This window comes from Tachypleus tridentatus, chromosome 10, assembly GCF_004210375.1.
Source record: "Tachypleus tridentatus isolate NWPU-2018 chromosome 10, ASM421037v1, whole genome shotgun sequence".
NCBI lineage: Eukaryota > Metazoa > Arthropoda > Merostomata > Xiphosura > Limulidae > Tachypleus > Tachypleus tridentatus.
The window spans coordinates 102,758,788-102,773,129 of record NC_134834.1 but is presented as its reverse complement, the minus strand read 5'-3'; the positions used below and the strand labels follow the sequence as shown (position 1 = coordinate 102,773,129).

Sequence of the window (14,342 nt, the reverse complement as noted above, 5' to 3'; positions counted from 1 at the left end):
TTCTCTCAACTCTCTGTTGAGTTGTATTGTCAACTTAGCTGTTGAGCCCGATTTCACCTGTAAATACGTCATACTCTGTCAACTATAGGTAGAAGTTTAATTATTTGAAGTGCACATAAATAGAATTTGTAAGATTCCTTTACAGCTTCTGAATGTCACTTAACTTTCTTATTGATTCAGTAAATGCTTGATATCGTAAAATTAATTTACCAACCTTTTTAACTGAGGGTAAATTGCTTTTCAATTTTGGCGATTTTTGGCAAAACAATCGTTTAACTTTCGGTTTATAATTGTTTCTAGGAATTGTGCACAAAAGGTTTGATATCTGAATTATCGAGAGGGCGCTAAAATCACTTAGCGGTTTGTATTGTTTGTGTGTGATGACATGTGCATTATTACGTATTTGACGGTAAATTGTTCTGTTTATTTCTTGTGAGGTATGATAATTATGTTATTCATATTAGTGATGAATAAATGCAATATAATTATTAAGAATTTTTTTAAGTTCCCAATTAGATCAGTAAGTTAAGTAAGCTACGTTATACACGGGGTTAATTGTTCCTTAATTTGGTTTGTTATTGCTATTGTAATAATGAACTTAGCTTCCTTTGATTATAATGACACAAAATTAAAATTTAAGTGTTATTGTTAATGTTACTTTGTTATTTGTGTGGCTAAGTCGTATGTTTTGTTTATCCTTTTTTTTTTATTTGACTTAAACAAAGCCTTGCCGCTTAAGAAAAAGAAAGTAAAGGTTGAGAAAATGAGTTAAAGTTAAAAACGAACTGTAATTACAAAAGTGTTGATGTTTGCTAAATTATTCTGTTTTTAAACAGTTATGTTTAAAATAACAGGCAAAATGCGTTAGGCTGATTAGATTATGTTAATATGGTGAGAAATTTTACTGTTGACAATTACACAGTATATATAGTTTTTACGTTTGTTGTAAGTAGCATCTCTAAGTGCTTGAAAGATTTGGGGTTTGGACTCAAAGACACAGGAATTTTCGATATTTCAGTATTTTAATTTTTCAAAACATCAACTCGATATTTGGTACATTGTCAGATAAAATTGGAGCACGAGTTCCATCTGTCAGTGCTGAAGCAAGGCCTCTGAGTACTGTTTAGCTGAACATTTTAAATTTAATTGCTTTAAACAATTTTTTTTAATGACATACTTTATCTTTTGTACATTCAATCTTTTTTATCTTTAATGCAACCAGATAAAAGAACTACTAAGATTAAACATATTTAAATTTTAATAATAGGTTGTTGTTTTTTCCAGAAGAGTGATGTATGTGCAGGTTTGATTGTAGAAGTTTAGTTGGAAAGTGTTATATTAAATCTATATTTGAATATGTCTGCTTTGAATAATGTGTGATTTTGAACACTTTTACATGTTTTTATGAGTTTCAATTATTCTATTAAGAAATCCTTTTTTGCTGTAATTTCTTGATTAAAATTGTTTTATTTTGAAACTTAAACTATGAATTTTAAATTATAAAACATAAAATAAAACTTTCTCTGCATAAGTACTGAGTTTATATTAAGAGAGAAAATCCACACTAGATTGAAAATTTTTAATCCAAAGACTGTGTCATGTATTGAGGAGGAACATTTACTTGTAAGTAAAAGAGTGCAAGTACAAACAAGATTACAGTTAAAAACATTGTGTCTAATTCATTCAAGTCACAGAAATAAATGTAACTTTTGCATTTATAATTTATTTTAAAAAATCATTTGTACCAAAGACTACTAGGTGGACCAGAAATGTTTATTTATGAATACTTGTTCTAGTAGTTTGAACATACATATGTACCTACAGAAAGATGTGGTGGTAAAGAAGTTGTTACTCCAAAATGTTTGTCAAAAATTAAGTGTAAAATGTAAAATCAAAAAATGTAAATAGAACAGCAATGAAGTATGTTGGGTTCTTCATGTGTATTCAGTGAAAAAATGTTTTAATATATTAGTGGTGGCAAACACTTATTGCTGTTTTGAGTCTCATATTATAACCTTTCAAAAACAAATGTAGATTAAACTGAATTATTCAAATATAATAAACATTTTACAATATAACAATCACTCTACCATCACACTTATCTACTCCTTTATTTAAATCATTCCTTTGTTTCAAAGTTCTCAGTTGCTATGGAGGGTAATTCCTTTTTGTCTATTTTCATTCCTTTTGTTTCTTATTTCTACCCTTGCCATAATTCAGACAGAACTCTTTCCTTCTCCATACACTCCATTGCTATGTTGCCCACATGGCTTCCTTCCGTAATACTTGTTCTTGACTCAATATCTCTTGACAATCTTACTGTGTTCATGATCTCTCCCCTTTTACCCTCACCAATTGGCTTATTTCTCCTTGTCTTTTTCTGACAAGAATTTGTTCATGGTGTTTTCTCATCAAACATGACACCTCACATTTTCTTGTTTTTTGTCAGCCATTGGGGAGAATTTTCCAGTCAGGTATGTGGTCTACACCTAATATGTTTGTGTCCCATTATTTACACTGTATCACAGTTTCTTTGTTATCAGGATTGTACTTTCCACCAGTGGCCATTCTTCAAGCTTTGGTGCAACTTTGACTGGGTAAGTCTGTTTTTATACATTCCAGGGGCCCGTGCTTCATTTATGTTTTTTATACAGATCCCCCTCTGTTGCGTGGTGCTTGACCAATTATTCTTCAATTAGAAATTCACAGTGTACAGCCATGCTGACATATGATTTCACTTCCATGCCTTGTATTGAATAGGTTGTTATGGTCTGCTTTTCAAAATAGGTTTTGTTGTAACTTTCTCAGGTGATGATGTTCATCCAGACTCTCAATGCAGTTGTCACTCCATTGCTTCTAGTGGAATATGCGAGTCCTTACCATTTTCTAGTTGCAAGTCACTGGGGTGGTCAGCTGTTTCACACAAAGATGGCTGTAACCACTCAGTGCAGGGTAGGGTGGTGGTGTTCTGTGGGTGTAGATGATATCCTCCACTATGTGTAATACAGTAACGAAGGGGTAAAATGTCAAACTGTAGTTCACCCCTTTGATTGGGAGCCCTTGAATGTCAGTATCCCATGATAGGGTTTTGGATCCAGAGGAGAATCAATCAGCATAAGTCCTTCACATGTGTTGATGGTTGTCTGTATTTCTCCTTTGGTTATATTCCATCTGTATTGTGAGTCGCAATGGAGGTAAAGGGGATTGTTCCAGCTTCGTCTTTCTTGCTATCCCTTGTGTATGTTATTCTGAGAATTTTATTGCTTTTTGGATGGTTTGGTCAATTTTATTGTTGGGAGAGTTGATTTATATTTAATAGACATCCTTTTGATACTGAATGTCAGGTTCCTGAATCAATATAGCAAAGGCAACACATTGTGCTCTGTGGGTTGATGTGGTTCTAGCTTCCATCTGGTCTCATGGACTTAAGGTAAAGACAATATGATCCTCATCCTAACCCATCTGGATGTAGTTGACTTACAGAGTAAAATCTGTCATGCCCTAGCTACTTTATACCTAGAGGGGCATTCATTTATGTACCCACTTTTAGGCTTTGTGGGATTAAGTTACATACATATATATTTACATGGTTAGGATCACTATCCTGCCACAGTTCTCTCCCACTTGGATGTGCTTCTCTCTTTTGCCATCCTTATCTACTACACATTTCATGGATGAATGAAGAGTATACTTGGTCAGAAGTCTCTCATTTTTAGGGGTATCTTTTGGACACTTTTCAGGTATACTTTTGTCATTACCTTGCACCCGTCCCTTCGCCTGAGAGGAGGTAAGTACCATATTGGAAGTTATAATTTCCTATGCTGAAAATGCATTTTTGACAGGTACTTCCCTCCATTTGCACTTCCACCCTTCCTCCTTACTTTCCTCCTGTTTTCGTCTTCTGACAGGCTTTGAAGTGATAGTTCAGATTTGTATAGAGGGAGTCACTATGTGTCATGAGATTGTGATGCTCCTGATGATGATGATTTGTCTGAGAGACATATTAGAATCATTTTATTCCATAGGGGAAAGTAGAAAACTTGGGGCATGCATGAATAAAACGTTTGGATATAGAGAGTAACAGTAGATGAGAGTAGCTACTCTTTTGTGTGGAAGGAAAAACCTGTTGAAATGCATTTTCTGTATATGAAAATCATAACTTTTGACTGTACATTCTAATGTTTAAAACTTCCATGGTTTTATGCAATTAGCATTGCTGTACAAATAATCATTGTCTAAACAGAAATTTCCCTAACCTGCCAATATATTTATTATGTTGAAACAGTCTTAAAATTTACAGCACTGAACTAACTAGTGATAGCAACAGACTAATTAAATCATATACTGATTACTCATAAACTGCTAACACTGACTTGTAGAAATTAATTACTAACTCTAGGCCAATTCAACATGTATATATATGGCTTAAATCTATTCTAAAACTTTGAAGAAAATATCAGATGTTACACCATGTGCTAATTTTATAATGTTGAATATCCATGTGACCAAAAAACAATATAAAAACTCAATTAACCTTTAAACAGTGGGAATGTTGTAGGAAGTAGCATCAGTTGAGGATTAGCATACAGTACTGTATCCTGTGTTTGAACCTATAAGACACCACTTAAGGATTAAAATATAGCATACAGTACTATATCCTGTGTTTGAACCTATAAGACAGTGGTACATTAGAGTTGAATTTTCCTAATTGATACAAGAGTGCTCTTTGATAATTGATATACACATTAAGACTTAAGACCATTAATATAAGTACAATAAAGTACAACCAAAATTTTGATTAACAAAATAAAATCTTTCTTTTGGTCATTCTCTCTTTTCATGGCTTATGATAGAAAGATGAGGTGATCTCATGTTCTTTATGAATGTTTTTTTGTGCCACTAAGATAGTTCTCTTCAAGTAGTTGAGATAATCAACTAATAGTTCCATCCCTGGTGATATGGCACAATGGGTTTCCTAATTGGGTAGTAGCTGAAAAATAACCAGAGGATTATCACAAAATTTCTTGTGGATGAAAATGTATATTCTCTTAACCCTAAATAGTTTGAAGTAAAGAATATAATTGTGCATAATTTATCACATGGTAAAACACATTTTATTCAAATACCATCAAGCTTTTACAGGCATGTGTATTATATCACATTTACTGTGCTGTGTACAAATGTGCTTACAGTAATTAAATCAACCCATAATCTTTTTCTTTTCTCATTAAACTTGTGAATAGTAATCTAATCTTGTTCTAGACTGAGGAAGCATGACATTATATACAAACGCAACAATTCCATTTGTCTTGGAGGAAGGTACTACACATGCGAATGATTATCATTCGCTACAAATAAAAAAGGGTTGTTGTATCTTTGGAATAACACCCAACTTGCCAATGAAAGAAGTCACTGTTTATTTCTATTTGTATGCTCTATATTACACAATCTTCTTTTTATGAAAAACAAATACATATGATATCCTGATTGAATGGTCTAGTTTCAAATGTAATTAGTTTGAAAGGAACTTCTTAGTAGGGACACATGCTTTATAAGTACAGAAATATTTTACATATTAACTTAGGAGATAGGAAGCATATAACATACTTCAAAACCTCAGTGACACCAAGAGTAATTTCAGAATAAACATTGGGCATTTCAGAAAATTGGCAAACTTATAATGGTGTCTTGTCTGTAAGTAACCATTTGGTAATATATCTGCTTACATGTTTCCAAAGACTATCAAGGAAAATCAAAAACGACTTGAATCACCTGTCTTTTTGGATTCTGTTATTATGCACATTTTGTTTGTTGTATTATCCTGTGCTTCTCATCCTGTTGTTTGTGGAAGTTCAACCTTTGACACTGTAATTACTGTTTTTTTTTGGAGTGTGAAACTCTCTAAACTTCATATTTGTGTTTCAAAATGAAGTTTGTTCTTCTTCTTTTCAACTACCCACATATAAAATACCTACACACTGTTTTATGTATAGAAACTTCCCCACATGGAAGATAACTTCTAACTTTCATCTTCCTTCATATATGAAGACAGTTTGCCATTTCCTTTCATTACCTAGTTAGATTGAACAATTGTAACTAAAGTCAATCCACATATTTCAAGATTCCTATCAGTGATTTACATAATTCATTCCTTAATTCAGGGCCAGGTGAGTTAAGGTGTTTGACTTGTAATCCGAGAGTCGTGGGTTGAATCCACATTGCACCAAACATGCTCACCCTTTCAGCTGTGGGATGTTATAATGTGACAGTCAATCCCATTATTCATTGGTAAAAGAGTAGCCCAAGAGTTGGTGGTGGGTGGTGATGACTAGCTGCCTTCTCTCTAGTCTTACACTGCTAAATTAGGGACAGCAAGTGCAGATAGCCCTTGTATAGCTTTGCACGAAATTCAAAAAACAATCCTTATTTCATTTGGGGTAGATGAAATATTTTCATATTCAGGATAGATAATCTGCTTGGTTTATTGTCATGTCAGATTTCAGGTGTAATGTCCATTTTTGTAAGCACTTTACAGCATTGTGGTCAATGATTTATCATAGAACATCTGGGTAAGATAATTAAACAAACTTTCTAACCTCTTTAACAGCAAATTTAGGTAAGGTACGATCTTTCACTTGCTCTGAAAATTTCTTGTAATATAACTCTTTAAAAGGCAGCCTGGTAATTTGTTTAGGCTTTCTGTGGAAGGTTGTTTAATCTTTTAATTTTTTAATGAATAACTTATGTTAGTACCACTCCATTTACCTCAGAGATCATTTCAGGCTGTATCTGATATACTCCATCTGGTACCTTTCCTTTATAATCTGTGGATGCCTCAGTTAAACAGTGTTGACTTGTTTCATTTCAAAACATGTTCAAATGGTATAGCTGGAGTAGCCTAAGAAAGTCATGGTAACACAGTGGTGGTAAAAAGAAAGTCATGGTAACAACACACTGGTGGTAAAAAGAAAGTCATGGTAACAACACATTGGTGGTAAAAAGAAAGTCATAGTAACAACACACTGGTGGTAAAAAGTGTAGATGGAGTGAGTTATTCTATTCCATATTGAATAGCTAATGATATTTGAGATTGAAACTTCTCAAATATACGTAGAGGAAGTTATGTTTCACATAACCCTTGTACTTACTTCAATTTCTAAATGTTTTCTTTTGTCACCAAATTTCTTCTGTACTTCATTTTTTGCTTCACTGATTTTGTTACATTCCTTGTCTACACTTCCTGTAGTTTGTTTGTTTTTACAATGTCTTCATTGGCAAACTGATTTACATTCATAATTCTCTTCTAAATCTAATTTCATTTTTATAAATCTTTTTTTAAATTCCTGTCTCTCTCTTGTTCAACTTACCTTAGGTTTCTTCACCTTTTAATATTTTGCCTTTTTGTCTTGCTTTTCTTTCCAGTTTTTATCATTTCTATTAAATTTTCAGCATCTATAATAATTATATTTGTCATAACATGTTTATAATCTTGAAGTTCAATATTAATTTTACTTTTACTAAAATAATACCTCTTCTGACATAAGTATAATGATTTCTATTGTTTGTTAAAGAGAAGAATTACAAACACATTACAGTTTCTGGAACTTAACTATTTGGCTGACAGGCAAACTGACAAAATCATTCACTGATTACACATTAACTAATCAACACTTACTTGTTAATTCTAACCTAACTAGCTCTTTATATCTGGCTTAAAACTTTGGAAATAAATTTCAAGCATTAAACCATGTGCTCAGTATTTAATGTTTAAACTCCCTCTGGCCTTTCAAGATTACAATGTCTAAATTGATCCAAGAAGTTTTGATAGCTTGTTTATTATGATCATCAATGCTTATGATAATTATAATTTTATTTTTAGGGTATTTAAAATATAAAAATGATATTACAGATAAACAGCCATATATTAACTGACATTAATTGCTAACATACTGGGTTGGATAGAACAAGGATTGAAACTGATCCAAGACACTTGTATTACTTCTTTCAGTACATCATAAGTAGAGATTAGATTCATCCAGAAGATATAACCGTAATGATCCAAAAGATTTGCTGCCTTGGTGCAGGATACGTTGGAGGTCCAACTTGCACTGTAATAGCCCTAAAATGCCCAGACATTCAAGTAGTTGTAGTTGATAAAAGTGAAGCTCGCATTCAACAGTGGAACTCTGACACTCTTCCTATTTATGAGGTAATACTACCATGGTAACATTTATTCAGTGATTTTTACAAGTTTTAATGTATGTATATTTATAGTGCATGTATAATTAAACACTTTGAGTAGCAGTGAAGTAGTTGGTTTGGGCACTTTCATCAGACTGTCTTGTCTAAAGTGTTATACACACACACATAGGTAAACTCTAGAGACCCAATTTAATTTTCTTTTTAAATTGTCTTCTGATAACAGTGTTATTCAAGACAAACAAGTTCCATTTCACAGTACAAGTCATTATAATCATTGGAATCAAATTCTGTTTGTTTTAAATTTTGTGATGTGAAAAACAGTGTTTTCAGACGCAGGTAATAAGTTTCACATGAAGTAATACTATATTCAGTAAACATTTTTGCAACTACATATATAGTTAAGACTTCAGAAAGGTGTGTACTGTGATAAAAGTATCTGTATGGCATAGTAGTTGTATGTGTAATAACATTGTTATCGGGTCATTCCATGTCAAATCATCCAGGGGCTGTTGGTGACCCCCACAGAATTCCTTGAAAAAATTCACATGTGCTCATCTACCCATATAATGAAAAATTGCCAAAGATTAGATCAATATCTCTAATAGTTTCTGATTTACAGCTCTGTAAAATGTAATGTTTTTTTTTTATTTTTGGCGAATTCATTTTCAGGCAACTTTGGCTGCTTATAGCTGCAAGAGTAATGGTGGTAGAAGGCTGAAATTTGTTACACTGACTGAATTAGTCCCACAAAATTCAAAAATGGTCTCAAACCAAGTTTATCTCTCTTAGGATTTGCATAGTGAGGCAGTAAAATCACCTGAAAACCCAAAATTGTAAAAAACATTGGTTTATTTAATAAGCCATAGCTCTGAGACTTAATATGATACAAAGTTGAATTTTGTCTTCAAATTTCCTATAACATATCAGTTGATAAATCAGCAATTGTTGTAATTAAAAGTCTGTTAGATCTCCTGTAAAAAATATTTAGTTGCATGCAACTTTTTATGATTTAGCTAAAAATAGCCCGACTTCAGGCCACAGTTTGACCAGGTCACCAGTTATTCAGCCCTTTCAGATTTTTACCATATATTCTTACATCTCTGAATATGATTAACAAAATAAACTCAGGATGGTCTTCAACCTACTTTTTGAGTTATAATTTTTAAAGTATCCTATGACCATACGTTGCTTACTTGAAAAAAAACTTCAGTTCAGGTGTGTTACTGTGTGTAAATATATCCATACAATTTTGACAAATACCTGTCAGAATTTTATGAATCACACTGAAATATTCTAACCAGCCTTTCACAATGTTAAATAATGAAGTTGTAAAAAACAAAAAGGAATTAATTCATTTCTGAACAAGTTTATTGGCATAACTAGTTAGATCACATGGCAATGCAAATATATTGTGTATGCATTACAGTTATGCAGATATGGCTGAGTTTAAGATTCGTAATATAATAAATACAAAGGTAAATCAGACACAAAAAGCACAGTGCTACAACAGGGGATAACTGAGACGGATTATAGTCACACCAAACTGCAATAATCGTGACAATAAAATGTTTCAAAAACTGCTTTGGCGATAAATTAGCCTTAACAACATCAAATAAACATTGCTTTGTTCAGACAGCTTGAATAAATTTCTGAAATTCGAGTTTGATTATGTTGAGATCACTTTGACTTAGAACATAGTGGCGAGCACTACTGCCTTGCACAGTAGGTGCACTTATCAGACAAAGAATATGTAGGAAAGGAATCCAGCTTTCATCTTTACGTGACCTTGCAGGCCATGAGGACATTTCATTTCTTGATTTCTTCGAACATGACACCACCACATCGGAATGTTCATCTGATCTATCTTTTATGTTTCCCCACATACCATTCATGATCATATATGCATGCCACATATTTCTCTGGCTGATAATTGTCACTGCTATCATTCTCTGGCTGATAATTGTCACTGCTATCATTAGACTCTATTTGAGCTGCTGTAGCATCACTTTCACTGCTACTACCAACAGTTACAACTGTGTACACATCATCATCTGATAGCCTTCTCATATAGAATGTGTTGGTAGAATAAAGCTATGATGTGACCTAATACCTGTCACAGTTTTGTATTTTTCATAGTGCTCAAGTGGATCAAACTTTACACAATTCTGCAGGACTGATTCCTGATTGACAAAAAAGGACTGAATGCCCTGAATGTAGTCCTTTGCCCAGTGATACATATCAGAGACACTTAAAATTTGATAATTTATTATTTTTCACAACCTTGATTTTTTTGAAGATCATGTTCAGAGATGTAAGAATATATGGTAAAAGCTGATAAGTTATGAATCCCATTGAAATATTCTAATTTTAAAATTGTGTAGATATATTTGCACACAGTAACACACCTGAACTGAGGTTTTTTTCAAGTAAGCAACGTATGGTCAGAGGATATTTTAAAATATTATAACTCAAAAAGTAGGTTGAACACCATCCTGATTTTTTTTGTAGATCATATTCAGAGATGTAAGAATATATGGTAAAAATCTGAAAGGGCTGAATAACTGGTGACCTGGTCAAACTGTGGCCTGAAGTCAGGCTATTTTTAGCTACATCATAAAAAGTTGCATGCAACTAAATATTTTTTACAGGAGATCTAACAGACTTTTAATTACAACAATTGCTGATTTATCAACTGATATGTTATAGGAAATTTGAAAACAAAATTCAACTTTGTATCATATTAAGTCTCAGAGCTATGGCTTATTAAATAAACCAATGTTTTTTACAATTTTGGGTTTTCAGGTGATTTTACTGCCTCACTATGCAAATCCTAAGAGAGATAAACTTGGTTTGAGACCATTTTTGAATTTTGTGGGACTAATTCAGTCAGTGTAACAAATTTCAGCCTTCTACCACCATTACTCTTGCAGCTTTAAGCAGCCAAAGTTGCCTAAAAATGAATTTGCCAAAAATAAAAAAAAACATTACATTTTACAGAGCTGTAAATCAGAAATTATTAGAGATATTGATTTAATCTTTGGCAATTTTTCAGTATATGGGTAGATGAGCACATGTGAATATTTTTTAAGGCATTCTGAAGGGGTTACTTGGAAAATTTTCCAAAATTTGGATGATTTGACATGGAATGACCCTATTATATTGGTATGCAAATATAAAACATATATAATTAAGAGCTATACTTAAGTATACTATTTAATTATAATTAAAACACTCATTTCACTGAATAACATAACTTTTCTGAAATAACAAAACATTTCCCAACAGTGGAATTCTGTTGATGGTGATGTTGGGATTATGTCTGAAAATATCATTAACAGTAAGTTAACGAAACGATTAATTTTAATCTTTAAGAACATTATATTTACTTAACAGTACTATTACCATTTGTATTTTTAACTTTGATCTGTGTGGTTAGCTTACTCTTATCACAAATGGATATATACTACTTTTTTTGCACTAGCCCGGTTTAGATGAAGCAGTGAAGAAGAGTCGTGGAAGAAACCTTTTCTTTTCAACGGACGTTGATACTGCTATTAAAGAATCCGACTTAATTTTCATTTCTGTCAACACACCTACCAAAACGTATGGGTTTGGAAAGGTAAGTTCATGTACAGTTATGTGGTATTGATAGAAGTATAAAATTGGCTGAGAAGAAAAACAGTATATATATTTACATTTTATAACTTGATTAAAAAAATTCTTATTCAGAAACTATAAATTGTGTGAGCAACCTTTCTATATGCATGTTAGTGTTTTTATATGGTTTGTGTATATTTTATCCTATATCTATTCACATTATTTGAGAATTTATTTTTTGTTTTTTTTGTCCATGAACCATTTCAGTAGTATTAGACTATCCAGGGCCAAGCTTGGGGTGACCCAGGGGACTAAAACATGCCCAAAAGGTTACCTAAGCATGATGAGTTGCTGAACCTTAATCATGCATCAGTTGTTATATTTTTGGAATTCCTAAGGAGTGCCATATTTGAAAATACGTTCATACCCTCACTCACAAGCTATTAGGACGAAACTTGATACATGGGCTTAGCTGTACAATGAGTGGGTGTTGTAATAGGGTTGATGCTATAATAAATAACACAAAAATCCTAATGTTCATGTTGTTTTTTTATAACATGCTATTACAGTGCTTATATTTACCTCACCAAATGCTTTGCATTAGTTTAAGAACTCAGTATGTGTATACTTAAAATGTGATACACTGAGTGATAGTAAGGATGACTTTGTAAGAAGAGAAAGTGGCCAAAGTAGTGATGATAGTGGTGCTTTTTGTCACCTGCTTTTAATACCCACCTCTTAATACCCTTTCACAGTGTTTTAGGTGGTTAATTAATAGATGGTCATTAGCTGCAGAAGTGTCTTATGAGCTGAAGTTGAAAGGTCAAGGGTCAAAGTAAGAAGTAGGTATAACTCAAGAAATAACTCATTTTATCAACCTTAGGGTGGCTGGAGTAGAAACTTGTGTTCAATTTAAGTATTATTGCAATAGTGACAACGTTTTTTTCTTCCATTACATTCCACCTTACATAGTGCTAGAGCACTCTCAGAGATACATACAAGATGTGTTTTATCTTGTGTTATAGAAAATTTAGTATTTTTTTCTGTCAAAGGATGCAGAACCATCTATGATTTCAACTTGTATCAAAGATAATAAATGCTGAGTTATAGCAATAATGGAGGTAAAGGTAGTTGTGAACCCCCATTAACATACCCTTGTTCCAAGCTATCATCCTACAAAGTTTGATTGAGATTGGTCTAGCAACCCAGCAGTAGTTAAATAATGGACAAACAGACAGACAAATTTTTGTTTAATATATATATGTATATATTTAGCATTCTTATCATGCATTAATTAATAATAAAACATTAATTTCTGCCTTGGCTTCAAGATAATTTTTAAATCAATATTCAAAGTAAATAGTATTTTAAGAATGTAAAAGGTCAAAATTCAAAGTCCATACAAAATAATTTTCAAGTCAAACAAAAACAGAAATTGTTAATGTATTCTTAAAAGATTTCTGTACTAGATTCAAAAGGATTCTGAGTAAACATATTAACAGTACTTCTTGCCAGGAACCCTAAATTTGGAGTGTATGGTAGACCTTAACATATAACATCATTCCAGAAAGAGCTAAAAACTCTCTTTTAAGCAATTTGAGGTCATACTAAAATTCCACCCAAACATTTACAACAATTCACAGATTTAGTGACACTATTGTAGCTTTCCTACTCCCATAGTACACAGTAGTAAACTTGGAAGATGTACATCTGGTGCTGACTTATCCACTTGGTCTCTTTGCTTAAGATCAAGCATGGTTTGTTGTGTTCTTGGCTTTGTTTCTGCTCTTGTTTTTTTTAGAGTAGATATGAAGGATGCTTAATGATATTCTACTGCTTTCAGTGTAGCTTGCTTACAATAATACTGTACAGATTGTACTGTAGGTTTTAGCTGAAACCCAGATTTCAATCAATGAAAGTGCCATCCAGCTGTTTCAAAAGCTTGTTATTCAGTCAGTCTTTCTTTCACTTTTCTGGATGTCATTGACTAGCATAGCAGTGCAAGTATAACGTTTCTCTGGCACAACTTGCTGCACATTGTTGGCAGATGAGAATAGTTTTGTGTCATCAGATTTTTTTACAAATCTCATTTCCAGTCGCATTTATAAGACCACCTGGATCTCCTGGGAAAAATCTGATCCTTTCTTTAGTGTGATGAAATCCAAGGAATCCCCAGAAGTGTCACTAAACATCTTATCTTCATCATTCTCCACTGTAATATCATAATCCCTTCATCCTTTTTAATTTGCTTTTTATTCCCACCTGCTTGTTTTGCCATTTTGACATTGAGGGCATTTCTCAGAAATAATGCACATATGTACTTTGCACTCACAAGCCATTTTATTCTTTTCCTGTGTTAACTTTATCAACACAGGATCAGTACACTTACTCACTGAATGTTGATAGTATGGCAGTATCTATTTTGTGGCTAGCCATGGATCCGGTTTTCACAAAGAGTATGATGTCACCTACCTTTGGTCCAATAAGATTTTAGTGAAAGTGTAATCCATTAAACAAATGATCCAGAATAACTTAAAAAAAAA

General features: G+C 32.7%; 1 protein-coding gene across 1 annotated transcript in view; it reads left to right on the top strand.

The window, feature by feature from the left end:
• The first annotated feature begins 334 nt into the window (after positions 1–334).
• Positions 335–14,342, top strand: part of LOC143229997 (UDP-glucose 6-dehydrogenase-like) — a 73,493-nt gene continuing 59,485 nt past the window's right edge. Inside the window, 3 exon segments of the mRNA XM_076462934.1 lie at positions 335–437; positions 8,009–8,209; positions 11,684–11,821. Coding sequence (XP_076319049.1) covers positions 8,054–8,209; positions 11,684–11,821 — 294 coding nt within the window. The 5' untranslated portion in view covers positions 335–437; positions 8,009–8,053.